Genomic DNA, 13861 nt, shown 5'->3' with positions numbered 1-13861 from the left:
AAAGGGTTTGTCATCAAACAGGCTCTTTTCCAATTGTACATGAAAACATCTAGGTGTGAAAGGTGTGCCAGCAGTGGTATGTGGTTGCAGTGTCTCCAGCTCGGACAGCCGTGAGATGAGTGCTTGTGGCAAGGTGCCCAGCTCTTGGGCACAGGACAGGCAAAGCCGGAGGCAGTGCTTGTGGTGTGGGTCAGCAGGCTGGTGTCTGAGAGCTCCTCTGAGCATGAAACTCTGTCCATTAGCTGCATCATAATGATTTCAACCTCCGTCTCCTCCCCAAAACGTAGGTGCTTCCTCTAGACACTTCGGTACTATGCTGGTGAGGGTAGGCTGGGGGAAATACATGGAAGCCTGACTTCAGTTCTCAGTCTCAGAAGGTGGATTAGAGTGGCAGTGTGTGGAGATTTCTTCTTTGGCATCTTGTAAGTGAAGGTTAACTAGTTCTAAAGTGAAGGGGAAGAAGAAAACGTGTTTGAGTATACAAAAAAAAAAAAAAAGTATATATATATATATATATATATGAGAAATATGTATTGTGTTCTGTTATACTTCTTTTTATGAACAACTTTCTTACTAACAAAATATCTACCTCAGGTGGGATGCCACCCTGCTCACCTGGCCCTGTTAGTCTTGTTCTGCCGCCAGTAGTTTGATGTGTCCTTGCTGACCACCTGATAGCTGCATAGCCTTGTTAATCTAGGTTTGATGTTGCACCAGTGTGTATTTCTCTGGGGTTTATTAACCTTATTCTAAGTATAAGGATGGAAGTGATCATGAAAGCACATGCAAGACTTGAATTTAGCCAGGAGTTAAGATGTATGGAGGAATCTTGGCTTGGTTATGTTGCCTGCATGGCACAAATACTTGGTGCATCTGGAGCTCAGGGCTGTCAAGACTAATGGACGTGGTCTCCTGACTGTCTGTATGTGCCTGAGCCAGTAGAAGGAGTCAAGTAGTCTGCTGGGGTAATGGCAGGAGAATTTGAGTGTGTAACCCCAGTGTTTCAAAGCCTTTGTCTCAGACAGATGGTCAAGTGTGGTGGGCACTTTACAAATGTGTGTCAAGGGGAAAAAGCATCCCTACTCCACAGAACTTACTGTGAGGCAAGGGGTGGCAGGTAGGTTATGGGAGGTGAGGGGATGACATAAGGCAGTCTTGGTTATCGTCATAAACCTGGTATTTTGGCTGTTTTAGAAGTGACTTTTATGCAAAGGTTTCGTAGGTAGCATGGCAAAGCAGGAGCTGGGGGAAAAAAGGATATAAAGTCTATGCAGAGAGGCTTTTGACACTCTAGCTCTGTTATTGCATTTTTGGCTAGTTTCTTCTCTTCCTATCTTCGCGTGTTAAAAATTAGTATGAAAGCTGAGGCTTGGATTTGATGTCTGCTGAAGGTGCACTAACAATTTATAGACCGCGTTTTCCATCCAACAGGATGTTTTACCTGTTGCTGTGACAGGAACTCCCGAGATTCCTGTAAAAACAGTTGAATGAAGATAAAGAACTACAATTTCAGCTGTTCTTTTTCTAGCCTGTTTAATTACTGCTGCATTCACTCTCTTCCCTGAATAGGAAGTCATTTTCCTGTTCGTTTGAGCCTTTCAAACAGTGAAAGGGAAAAGAAAATTAATAGTGTGAGATGGGAAATGTCATTCTAAAGCCCCAACAATCAGATCGTAGAACTGGGAGATGGCACCCGAAACTATTATTAACTAATTAAAATCAAATTCTGACCTAATTTCACACCACAGTTTTATCTTTAAGTCAGCGCAACCATCATAATGGGGAAAAATACCTGCAGTATCCTCATAGAAGTCTGGTGAGGTGCCAAAGAAAGAACCACAGCTTCCTTCTCCATCTGGTGAGGAAGACTCATCAGTCAGGTGGGTGTGGAAAGAGCCCAGAATTATGGAGTGTGCCAGACTTCTTTTTAACAGCTAGATGACAGAGTGCCTCTTCGCCTGCTTCTCCTTGAATGCTGTTTCTGATGGTCTTTTTTTCCCCCCATATTGCCTATGTGCTACTCATTTAGAACTCCATTTATAATGGAATAAAATATGAGGCTGAGTGAATAATTTGAAATGTATGGCTTTTCCACTGCTGCACCTCCTCCTTTTTTTTGTTCCTAAAAGAGTATTTAGGGAGCTCCTGGACCATTCAGGTTCCTGTAGCACATCTCTTTGTTGCACTGATTACCCAGAACACAAATTTATAGCATAAAATAGATCAGCACTGAAGTGCATCAGTGGGTTTTATGACTGTGGTAAGCCTTTTCTTACCAGAAAGTGAGTAACGCTCTAAGAATCTGCATTAGCCCAAGTGCTCTTATTCATAGTTTTTAAAAACCATGACCGTGGGGAAAAAGTGTAAAAGGGATTTTCTAGGCTTTTGAGGTGAGCACTCCCCTGACCCAGAGGTAGCTACACATATATCTATATATATATTATATATATATAGTCAAAGATTGGTTAAATTCTTAAGCACTTAGTTTCATTTTCAGTTTATATTTCCAGATATGAATAACCTAATCTGTGCACATTTGTTCCATTTGGAGTCTGGTAGAGCTTTATGTTTTAACTGGACTCTTGCAAACCTCCTGTAAAAACCCATTTCTGATCCTGAAATTCGGCTTATCTGTGCCGCAGTCCTATTTCAGCTACCATCTTGCCCTGAGAATAGGGCAGGTTTTTTTCATTGTTAGGCCACCTGTGTGCAGCCCTTCATGTTGTATTTAGTCACAATATCCCATTTCTGCTTCTCCTTTCTGCATGATACTTTTCTCTGGGTGGTGGTTGTCAGTCACACTTCTGTGTAATTAAGGGCTATCAGGAATCTAATTATTGTCCTAAGACACTAATGGAAATAGTAAATAAAACAGTCACAAGAGTAGTGCCCGAGGAGCGCCACTAGCATGTACGCTCTGGTTTGCCAGTACTGCTTCTGGCATACAAGCCATAGTCATCTTCTTTTTTATTTAGCTCCCCTTCCTATTCTGTTAGTCCCTGCCATTCTCTGCTTTACCTGACTGCGTGCTTTGCTGATGTCTGAGAGCTCTGCATTTTCTGTGTCTAGAGCATCAGTTGTCCTACAGTGAGTGTCTTGATCCATCTTTTGTAGATCCATACCACGTTTTTATTTATTATCTGGGGATCTGATTTTTGTACCATCTCCAAAGGTGTTGAAATGCTTGTACAATACTAGGTCAGCTGAGTGGTCCAGAAGTGTAATTTTCCCTCTCCTGCTCTTTTCCAAATAACATGGCTATTTTTTGATATTTGGGAAGTGCTCCATGATGGATGCGGTTATTTGTAACCCTTGTGTCTCCGTCCTGTGATTTCACATGCCATGCTTTGGTTAATTGGATTTTTTTTTTTTTTAATTATTAGTACCCAGTTAAAGGAGAGAGGTGGCTTCCCCAGGCTCCAGTGCGTTAAGTTCTTCAGAGCCACCTGATGCCCCCCAGCCAGGCTCCCTCTGGTCAGGCATGCTTCAGGTGCAATTCCTCATATCCTAGAACAGGAATTTAAAGCAGGCTAGAAGAATTTAGAACACTAAGGTAGTTCTGTATTCCTCTTTGCTGACTACATGGAAAAGCCTGTACTTACAGTGCAGCTACTGACTCTAAAATTGAATGAAGTCAATCTCAGTCTGTGAGATCTAGTTTTGACTCTGGTACCTATTGATATCTCTACACTATTTTTTTTATTTCCACCTTGTCTTGCTCCCACAGTCAGCAACCTTATTCAGGCTGAAAAATGAGGCAAAATATCTGTGCAAAACGTTGGGCCATTCCTATATTGTCTTGAATATTAAACTTCACTTGCTGCACAAAGATCCCATATTTTCTTTTTTAATGTAATTCAATAATACATTTCGCTATTTAATGCATCTGTATGAAATGCCAAGCCTCTTTTCCATTCAAATCCTTGAGCTTTTCACAGCTCAGCTGTCCTTGCTAATTATTTCCCTTAATTTATCTGTTCATCATCCTGAGATAAAAAAAAAAAAAAAAAAAAAGCTTGGCTATCCACCATTTTATCCTGTAGTTGAAGCTAACTCAGCTCGATCTAGCAGTTCTGTTACCGATTGTGTTAGCGATCCCTGCTCAGGAGTAGCTGGAGCATCCCGTTGGTACCAGTGGTTGCTCTCCTGAGTCTTAGGAGCAAATCTCCCCTATCGATGCAGCTCCTCTTGTTTTGTTTCTCATTAATATCTGGCTGTGTCTAACTAATGCTGTGGGGTTGTCAGACCTCTGCAGCACAAGGTGGACTTTATAATGCTTTTGTTTCCAGGGGATTTGGTATTTTGGTGTTTCAAGGTATATGAACACAATATAAAGAGCACATAAATTCAGCAAAACGATGAGCAGACTGGATCAAATGTGCCCTGGATGCTACCTGCATATGCCCACAGCTCTGTGTCATCCAGAGCCTCTTCAGAACGGAGAAGGAACCCAGAAATCCATATATTGTGGTGCCAGCTGTGAACAGGGGAGGCTGACAGAGGCCTGGCCCTCAACCTGGAAGCTTTGATGGAAGGAGAGTTGCAGCAGGGACACTGGAGCTCCCTGGGGAGCGCAGTCTTGCACCCAGAGCACCTCCTGCTGCTGCTTGGCAGGTCCCAGTGACGAAGTGTCCTGAAGCTGAGCCTGAGCCGTGTGCTGGGAGTCCAGATCTGAGCCCTTAGGATGCAGGGTGGCAGCCAGGCTCACTGGTGTACATCTCTGTGCGGAGGAGCTGTCCTACTTCCTAATCCCACTGCCAACGGGAGGGAAGCTACACAGAGCATGTTTATGTGGGTCCAAGAGCAGCACTCAGAAGTACGCTTTTCCTTCATCTTAACTATCTCTGTATCCAGTAGTTACTAAAAATAAATAAATATTTGCAGTGATGTCCAAGCTTGACATTCTGCATGTTTATGCAGTGCTATAATTAAGCTCTGAAAGCTTCAGAGAAGCGCACCCCCCTCCTGTCCCCGTGCTTGCTCCGGCTGTGCTGCCTGGAGGGCTGCAGTATTGCTGGCCTCTGGATTGCTTCGAGCGTTTGCCATGGATGGCTTCTCCCTTCCATTCCTCCTCGAGTGCCTGCTCTCCCCCATGATTGATTAATAGAGCTGTCAGGCCAGTAACTGGGCTGGAGCTGACCCAGTTCACTCCAGGGAACATTAAAATTCTTCCTGGTCGTTCTGGATCTGACTTGCCAATTCAGAAGCTTTAAGTTCGGGAAGTGAACCAGAAATTTTCTGTGCCACTCTGTAATTTTCCCATACCTTCCTTTTCTGGGATTACTTAGAGTCTTTTAATCTGACAGATGAGAACAGCATTTTTCTGACAGGTACAGAACATAAAGCAAGGCCGTCTCAGCAGCAGGTTCCGCCTACTGCGATTTCTGCTCAGGATCTTGTTTTTCTATCACTCGCTTTCCTCCTCTGGAGCGCTAATCCTCCCGTGTCACACATTTTCTGTTCAACTTTTTTCCTCTGCTAATCTCTGGATTTGTTCGGCTGCCCTTCCTAATCCACAAGAGCATTTGTGACCTCAGAAGAAACCCTTGGCAAGAGGCTTTTTTGGATTTGAGTAACATTGATTATTCTTCCTGCAGTGCTGAAAATCAACAGTTGCCTTTCAGACCGTCCCTGAACGAGGCTGAGCTGCTTAACCACTTGCCTACCACAGGCTGCTTGCTGCAACCCAGCCTGAGTGGGGCGAGAGCTCACAGTTCAGTTTTGTGCTCAGGCACAGCTGTTCCTGCATCTCTGCAAGTTCTGGACAGAACTTGCTGCGAGTGCCAAAATATTGTACATAAAAGCAGGAGATAAACCAAGCAGAGATGTATTTTCCTTCCTAGATTTTTTATTGTTTTTTAAAACAAAAACAATGTAGTTCCAAGGTTTTATTCTTGGATTTAAAACAAAAGAAAATAAAATCCCCACTTTTTTTTCCTGGAAAGGAAATCTGTACTGTTGAAGACCTTTAGCCATAACCTGGATGTGGGACTCTGTTAGGGCATGAAGGGGCAGAAGCTGGGTGATGCTCAGTGGTCAGGGGAGGGAGAAGGGAGCACCTCTCCCCGTACTCCGCAGGCTGAGGAGGAGCCAGGAGCTCACTGTCGCTCTGGGGACAAGCCTTGGGTGTGTGAGCGCTGTTCTTTACATGGAGGTTAGCAAACAGCCACAGATGATGGCTGTGTATGTCAGTACACATTGTATAAGATTAAAAACCCAAAACCTCTAAGCTTTCTTTTGCCTCATTTTTCTGGAATACAGATTCTCCCTTCCCAGACCTTTAGGAGATCGCCTCTCCTGGGGCAGCAGCAGTGTGTAGCTCCTGCAAGCATGCAGAGCATTTCCACATATCTGCTGGCAGCTGGTGCCAAGCAGAATGCAAAGGAATCGGCTCTGCCATCAGTGACAGAAAATGCAAAGAAACCATCTGTTAAGCCCAGAATCTGCTCCTCCTGCCTTAACATCTCGGTATCTGAGAAAATGGGAGCCCAGCAGGGCTTCGTAGCTTATGCTGTGCTGCTCCTCACCTTCAGGCAAACCTGGCTCCTGGGGATGTAGCTGGCATCTGGGAATACGAACAGCGTGTCCCAGTGTGGGACCTGCTCTCCTTTCCCTTGGGTGGCACTCCGACAGCCGAGCTGGGCAGGGCTGCAGAAGGTAACCCGCAGAGCTCCCTTCCTGCAGGGGCAGAAGGCGAGCTCCTCGGCAGCCCTTCAATTTCCTCAGTTCTGAGAAGACGAGCAGAAAGGTGCGGTGTTGTGAAGCTGCGTTTCCTTCCTGCCTGGGGGACAGTTCCTCCCTGCCCTGGCGGTGGCTGTGGGGGCCGTGGTGCTCCTTGGGCTGAGGGGCGAGCGGGAGGGCCGGGGGAAGTCTCCTCTCCCCAGCGGATTTCCTCGCTCAGATTGCTGAGCGTTCGGGTGGCTGGGGAAGGAGTGGAGAGAGAAAATAGGTCCTCCTGGTGAACTCTTTACTCTTCCTTTGCAGCCTCTGATCACCGGGGTCACGTCTGCCCTCTGCATTGGGGCAGGACTGGCGTTTCTGCCACAAGGAGGGCTGCGTTTGCTCTGCGTGCTCCGGCCCCAGCGGCAGTGCTGAGCGGAGCCGGCTGTGAGGACAGCTGAGGTCGTTGGCTTGCTTGGCTGGAGAGACCGGGAGCGAGCCTTAAATATTTAAAAGTTTTAATGCTTATTTAGATTGAATATGTAAATATTTGAGGAGCTGTGGAAAGGCTGTGGATCAGTGACGCTACCTGCTCTTCATCCCCCAGAGCAGTGTCTTTCTGCCCACTGTCTGGGGATGAGCTTTGCCACCTCCTGTGGGCTCTGGCGTGGAGTCTCATGCATGTTGGCTCCGTACCTGCGTGGACCTGGCCCTGGGGCCTGTGGGGGTGCCCTGGTGACAGGGGAAGGATGGGGCAGCTCCTGCAGGCTTTGGCTGGGTAGTGGGGAGTGAGCTGCACTGCTTTGGTCCCGAGAGCTTCCCTGGATTTATCCCAAGAGCAAGCAGGCTTCCGAGCCAGGCTGCTGCTCCAGGCTGTGTCTGAGGGTCTCACGTGCAGGGGTAGCAGTAGACACACACAACCATTTTCCTGCTTTCTGCCCCACTTCCTTTCAAACACAAGCACTTTCCCTCTGTAATCAGACTTCCCCGCATATTTCTGTTTCCTTTACTTTCTACAATGCAAAGTGGTGAACTTGGCACTATTGATTTTTTGCTTCTTCCCTTCCCTCTCCAGAATGCTTAAGATATTTTTGGAGCCTTTCATCTCTGAGCTTTCTGGGGAAAAAGCAGCACACACCAATACATCAGCTGTCAGTCTGCAGCTTCTCAAAGACCCGGCTTTCCACCCCAGAGCTGTGCCTGTTTTTCAGCGTGACTCGCGCAGCACTGATGCGCAGCAGAGCTAAACACCGGGGCTGTGGCTGGGGAAAGAAGGGGCTCTGTTTTACAAGCGGGTTGGTGCAAATTTGTGATGAGATACAGGGTAGAAAATAACCTCAGCAGAGAAAGGTGGTGACTATAACCCGAAGGTTGACATTCAGTGGAGTTAAGAAGTCAAATTATGATGGCAATAAACCCCATGCATTTTGGGGTCAGTGCAGCCTTAATGGATACCCAAATAGCAGGATGCAGTAGATGTGTGTAGAAAATGCTGTATTCAGCCCCGGGCGTCAGGGGGCAGGGAGGTCGGGTCAGGCTGCTGCTACGCCTCCGGTTCCTGGGGAGCAGGATTCAGAGCCAGGAAATGTTGGAGCTGCCACACAGGGACTTTGGGGCTCTGAGTTGTGCAAGTGCAGAGCATTGATGGCTTTCTACCAGGAGGGAGGGAAAATTGGACAGAACTTCCCCTTGTGTGGCATTTAATTAAACTTTCTAGCACTCGAGATAATGTTGGTCTGAATGCTCAGAATAAAGGTATCGGCTCTGATGGTTTCTCCTTACCTTCACTCACCCCTTTTGGGTGAAAGTTTCACGATTTCCTCTGCAGCAAGGCGGGCTGCTTGCAGAGGTGCACAAACTCCTACTGTAAGCAGCAGATCAAATACAAACCGAAACAAAGCCAGAACTTTGGTGCAGCGGTCTGGGGAGGGGAGCTCATTAGCTGTTTGCAGAATGGGAGCAGAATTGTTGAAGAAAAAGAGGTTTATTTCTTTTTTTAATGGAAATAAATTAAGAGAAAAATGAGGATAAATGGAAAGGGAGAAATGTGTTGTACATTCCTCAGGGATGTAGCAGGGGGCAGATCTCATCTTCAGTTCAGAGAACAGAACAGGTTGGTATTCAGGCTTCATTTCATGTGAATGATAATGCAAAAATTATTTCTGCAAAAGAGCTTTAAAGAAAAAAAAGCAATCCTGCTGAGCCGGGTTCTGAAATGCAGTTGATTATAGCATGGATGGAAACGTTGATAAAATTAAAAAAAAATTTTAGTCATTTAGATAAATGATTTTCTTCTAAATCCAGTATTTGCAGGGCTTTTTGTTTGTTTGTTTGTTTTTCCCTGAGTGAATGGTTCCAGACCTCTTCCCTTGGACCTGGCTTTCTGAACTCTGCTCCCAGAGCTGCCTGCGTGCGGGGCTGCGGCTGGGACCATGGGGGAGCGGTGGCACGCCGCCAGGCGCCCGTCCCCTCCCGTCCCCACAATGTCCATGGATGGCCAGTGTTCCTGAGAAAAACAACCCCAAGACTTTAAACAAATTACGCTTAGTGGAAACAAACTTCTTCTGCCCTCCTGTATAACGATTTTGGATAAAGTGTTGGCTGTGTGCTTGGAGGACAGCAGAAGGAAGGGAGGGAAGAGGAGGGCGATGGAGCCGTGCACACACACAACTTGCTCTGGAGGGGCTGAGAGGTTTCTGAGCATGAAGTGCTTTTCAACTCCCAGCCAGCCTTCCTGCTGGAAGGTGAGCAGTGTAGTGATGAGGACATTTATCTAGTGGTTGCTTTCTTCTGTATATGGATTTGTAAAACTTGGGAAGGCAAATGCCTCGTATCTGGTGTTTTCTACAGATTTTGTACAGCTTTGACGCTGTCTTCCACGTCATTCACCTGATCTCTGCTGGGTTCTGGCGGTAAGCAGCAATGACATGAAACCAATACCCAGCTGGCCTTTTTTTTTCTTTTTCTGAAAGCAGAATAGGAAATACAGACTGTAGCCTACTTTGCAGAAGAAAGCATGCCATGGCTATGGTTTCTGTTTTTTCAAGCTGGTGCTGATAAATCTTTTCTCTCCCTTCTGTTGCTATGGCGTTCGTTCTGCTCAAAAACAAACCTTGGGGTGATCGAGTCGAATGCAAAGATCGTTTGGAGAGAGAGATGCTGAAAGAGAAGGGAAGTAGGAGGGCTCAAATTCCAGCTGATGACAAACAATGAATCAGTGTTTGTCTCAGCAGAGGGCCATCAGAAATTTTGCACTGTACTTTCAGTGACTTATGATTGGGTCTGATACTCCACTTGAAAAGGCTCCTTTTTTCCCCCTCAACCCTTTTTTTTTTTTTCCTCCCAACTTTTTTGCCTTGGTATATAAAAGGAAGGTGGAACACTTCCAAATTCCACACGGCTCAGAAATATTTGCTTTCCACAGTGTGGCCCGGAACACAGAGAGCTTATTCTTGCGAGCGGTTTGATCCTCCAATCCACGAAATCTCGGATCAAATTGTGAAGGTTTGTGTGGCCGAAATGTACCTGCTGCCCTCGCTGAGCCACTTGAAGCTGAGCTGCCCGTGGAGCAGCTGCCTGAACGTGCTGCTGCATCCAGGATTGCTTCATTTGCGAGGGAGGAGGCCGAGCACTGTTACAGGGGCCCTTTTTGACACTTGCTGATTTGCCTGTGCAAATCCTGGTAGGTGCACTCTGTTTACGTGCTCGGCATACGCCTGTTGGTTTTAGCTGACACGAGTGTTGTGAGGAAGTTACCCTGCCCAGATGTCTTACGTTTCTGGAAAACGCTCTGCTGAAAATGCCTGCATGTGCCTTGAAGGCTTCTTCTATTCTTGGGTCAGGGCTGAAAGGGAGGACTGTGTTCTTGTTTCTGAGTGCTTCTGTGCAGATTGAGCTGCAACTGCAGCAAGAACATGGTGGGGTAACCAATCTCAGATACTTCTTGCTTCTCACTGTTTTTCAAAGTGGAAGCCCTGAAAAGGATTAATTCACGTTTTTATACTTTGGCAACTGGGAACTTTCCGACTCCGTTGAATGGACCCTTTGTTTTGGAGTTTCCCTCCAGATATGATAGACAGAGGAAAAAAAAAGTCAGGAGAAGCTGTGTGATCATCTGAGATTTCTTCTAAGGATATTAACTAATATTTTGGAATTTGGTTACAAAAGTAGATGGTCTCCTTCCATGTCCTTAGCTAAGCTTTGAGTCACATCATTTTGCCTTGGTTCTGCAGACACTTAGATTTGCACTGCTCATGGGAGCCAAAATGTGCTAGCACAGCCAGGCCTCCTGGGGTATGGCAAGGCAGTCCCCATCAGGTCCGTCTTGTCTGTCTTTTACATCATCCTCCCATGCAGAGGGTCTGCTGCCCGCCTGTAAATGGTGCCTCTGAGTCTCCTCAGAAGATGTGCAATATGTTTTCCAGTCTCATTAGGATCTGCACGAGTACTTCAAAGATAGCACTAGAGCCTCAACCTGTGGCCATTAGCAGGAGCGTATTAAGGCACTCCTTCACTCAAAGCAGAGCCATTTCTACACGGTGGGAAATTACATAGGACAAAACCCAAGCTAACGAGATGGTGAAGATGGGGCATCTCCCGGCCATTCCGCCTCTCCCTGCCAATGCCAGGAGCAGAGGCAGCCGTGGGAAGGCGCGTGCCCGTGCCTGTAGGAGCAGATGCCATCTGCAGCTTCCGCAGCATGCCTCTGTCCTACATTTCGAAGATGTTTCACTCGGCTATTTGCAAGTGTAAGTTGCCGCTGCTGCAGTGCATCTCACAGCTCCTACAGGAGCAGCAGCTGATGTTGTGGTGGCCTTCGTGCTGCAGGCAGCCGGCTTGTTGTCGAGAATGTCAGCCTGCCTGTTATTTACGCTGAAAACGTTGCGGTCCGATAAGCTTCGTGGGATTGGGGTGTTTGGTGGGGACCTGAGGAGGTCTTTAGTACATCACCTCGATCAAAGCAGATTCAGCTTTAAATTCAGATGAAGTTATTTAAGGCCTTGTCCAGTCAGGTCTGAAAACATCAAAGGGTGGAGATCCTCCGGCCTCTGTGGGTCTCTGTGCTGCAGCCGGGTGGTCCTCGTGGTGCAGGGTTTTTTGCTTGTGTAGCAGGAATCTTTACTTTTTGGATATATGGCCTGATGGGATGAGTCTGAGGTTCCACAATGACATTAAAGAGTTCTGTAAGGGCTTGTGTCTGCATCCCATCAGGTCCAGGAGCCTTGCCTAAGATTCCTCAGGAGATCCCCACCTCCACTCTCTTCCAGTATATGTAGCCACTCTGCTCCTTGAACCCTGCCGTGGTACTGGGACCAAGCCCTGTGACACATCGCCTCCCTTGTTGGGCCCTTCCCTGCTGTCTGGAGCTGAATTTCTGCCGAGCCCATCCCAAACCTGTATTCCCCTACCCAGCTCCCTGCCAAAGCATATTTGCTGTGCTCTGGGTGCAGCGCTCCTCCCTGCAGCTCGGTGCTCTCCCTCCAGCAGATGAGCCTGCAGCGATCCTGAGCTGCGTATTTGTTACCTGTGCTACTGCCCTGGGTGCTGCTCTGCGCAGTCCCGAAGGGTGAAGGGCATGGTAGGCATTCCTCTTATTAGTGGCACTAATTATTGTTGGCTCATTCCTTTTGTGCGTACGTGTAACTACGGGGAAGAGAGCTGAAGTGGGAAATACTTGCTCAGGGTGGAGAAGCAGCACAGATAGGCCTTTGGATGAAGGATGCTTGGCAACGATTTCACTGCTTTTACATGAAGTTAGATGTGTACTGCTGAGAAGTAAATTTCTGAGTAAAGTTTTTTGGCAGCCAATGAAATGTCACTTCTCAGGGATTTAGGTGATGTATCAAAATAAAGGCAGTGTATAAATGCCACTTGTGTGATGGGAATGCCTTGGAGAGGGACAAGAGCCTCAGATCCTCCACATTTTAACAAAAGGTTTCTCTCTGGTTTCTTCAGCTTGACCTCACCAAACCCCTTGAAGACCAGGGCCCTTTGGACGTGATCATACATAAACTGACAGATGTCATCCTTGAAGCAGACCAGAACGACAGCCAGTCTCTGGAGTTGGTGCAAAGGTTCCAGGTAAGCGGCTCTTTCACAGCCCTTCTGCCCTTCAAGCTGGAGGGTGATCTTGGTGCAGCACATCCAGCCTGTTCTCTGTGCAGTTGGTGATGTTTGATGAAAAGAGCTTTCAGGAACACTGCTGCACTGCCCTAGGGAGCCCACCAGAAATTTTGTCAGTCAACAATGGACTCTGGATAGGTTTGACATTGCATTGGTAAGCTTAATAATAACTGGTTTCCCACAAAACATTGTCCTGATGTTGTTCCAGACGTGCTAGCGTTGTCTACAAGGAAAAGCAGGTACTTGTAGGGCCCTTTACATATACCTGTCTGCATGATAGAAAATACTGAATTAATTTGGCCCAGTCCTGTCCAGTTGTCCTGCTTCCCGGAATGCTGATTTCTATAAGTCAAGGCGAGTGTCAGCATTTTTGTCCTCTAATACAATCCTGTTCTATTAACTTTTTTTCCTCAAGGTACAGAGAACTGTTTTCCCAAAGAATTCCTCTCAGTAGTCTGAATAACGATGCGTTTATCATTTTAAAAGGTGGTGTTCCTGGTGGATAGCTTTGATCAAAGGTATATTCTTTTCTTTCAAAGAGAAGCAAAGTTAAATAAGGTATTTTGAGAAAACTATGAAATATGCTTATGTCAGGTGCAAAACCAGCTCAGACAAATTCTGCAGTTTTGACAAGTTTGCTGTCTTGGGAAATCATGTTCTGTTTGCTCTGCTTAATGTTCTACTCCTAGTAATGCAGAAAATATTGTACTTAATGGAGGAAATGTTCTCTTTGCTCTAGTTACAAAGCTTCCCCACTTCCTCCCGCCTGTGTATTATTCAAATTCACCCAGGAGATGAAAAGTTTGGCTTGTGGGTTTGGCCCTCTGGCACCAGTTCTCTGAAGAGTAGATGAGGAGCATGGGCACCCAGTTCCCACAGCGCTTGAAATTTCAAATGACCAAAGCAGCATGTGGAAAGATGGACTTCAGGGACCTTTTGCTAATGCTCAGAGTCTTTGCCCGTTTCAAACGCCAACTAATTTGGCTTCATAATGCACGTATTGTTGGTAAAAGCTGATGCCCAAAGATGTGAAAGGGCACACACATGGAGTTGGTCACAGCTGTGTAAAACTCATGAG

The 13861-nt window shown here is 46.6% G+C and overlaps 1 protein-coding gene across 4 annotated transcripts in view; it reads left to right on the top strand.

The window, feature by feature from the left end:
- Positions 1 to 13861, top strand: part of ITPK1 (inositol-tetrakisphosphate 1-kinase) — a 136673-nt gene that overhangs the window by 54639 nt on the left and 68173 nt on the right. For all 4 annotated transcript variants that reach the window (XM_084519945.1, XM_084519947.1, XM_084519946.1 and 1 more), the window contains one exon: positions 12616 to 12741. In XM_084519945.1, coding sequence (XP_084376071.1) covers positions 12616 to 12741 — 126 coding nt within the window. The remainder of the gene's footprint in view (positions 1 to 12615; positions 12742 to 13861) is intronic.

This window comes from Aythya ferina (genome assembly GCF_964211825.1).
Source record: "Aythya ferina genome assembly, chromosome: 5".
Lineage (NCBI taxonomy): Eukaryota > Metazoa > Chordata > Aves > Anseriformes > Anatidae > Aythya > Aythya ferina.
This window is presented reverse-complemented; position numbering and strand designations above follow the sequence as displayed.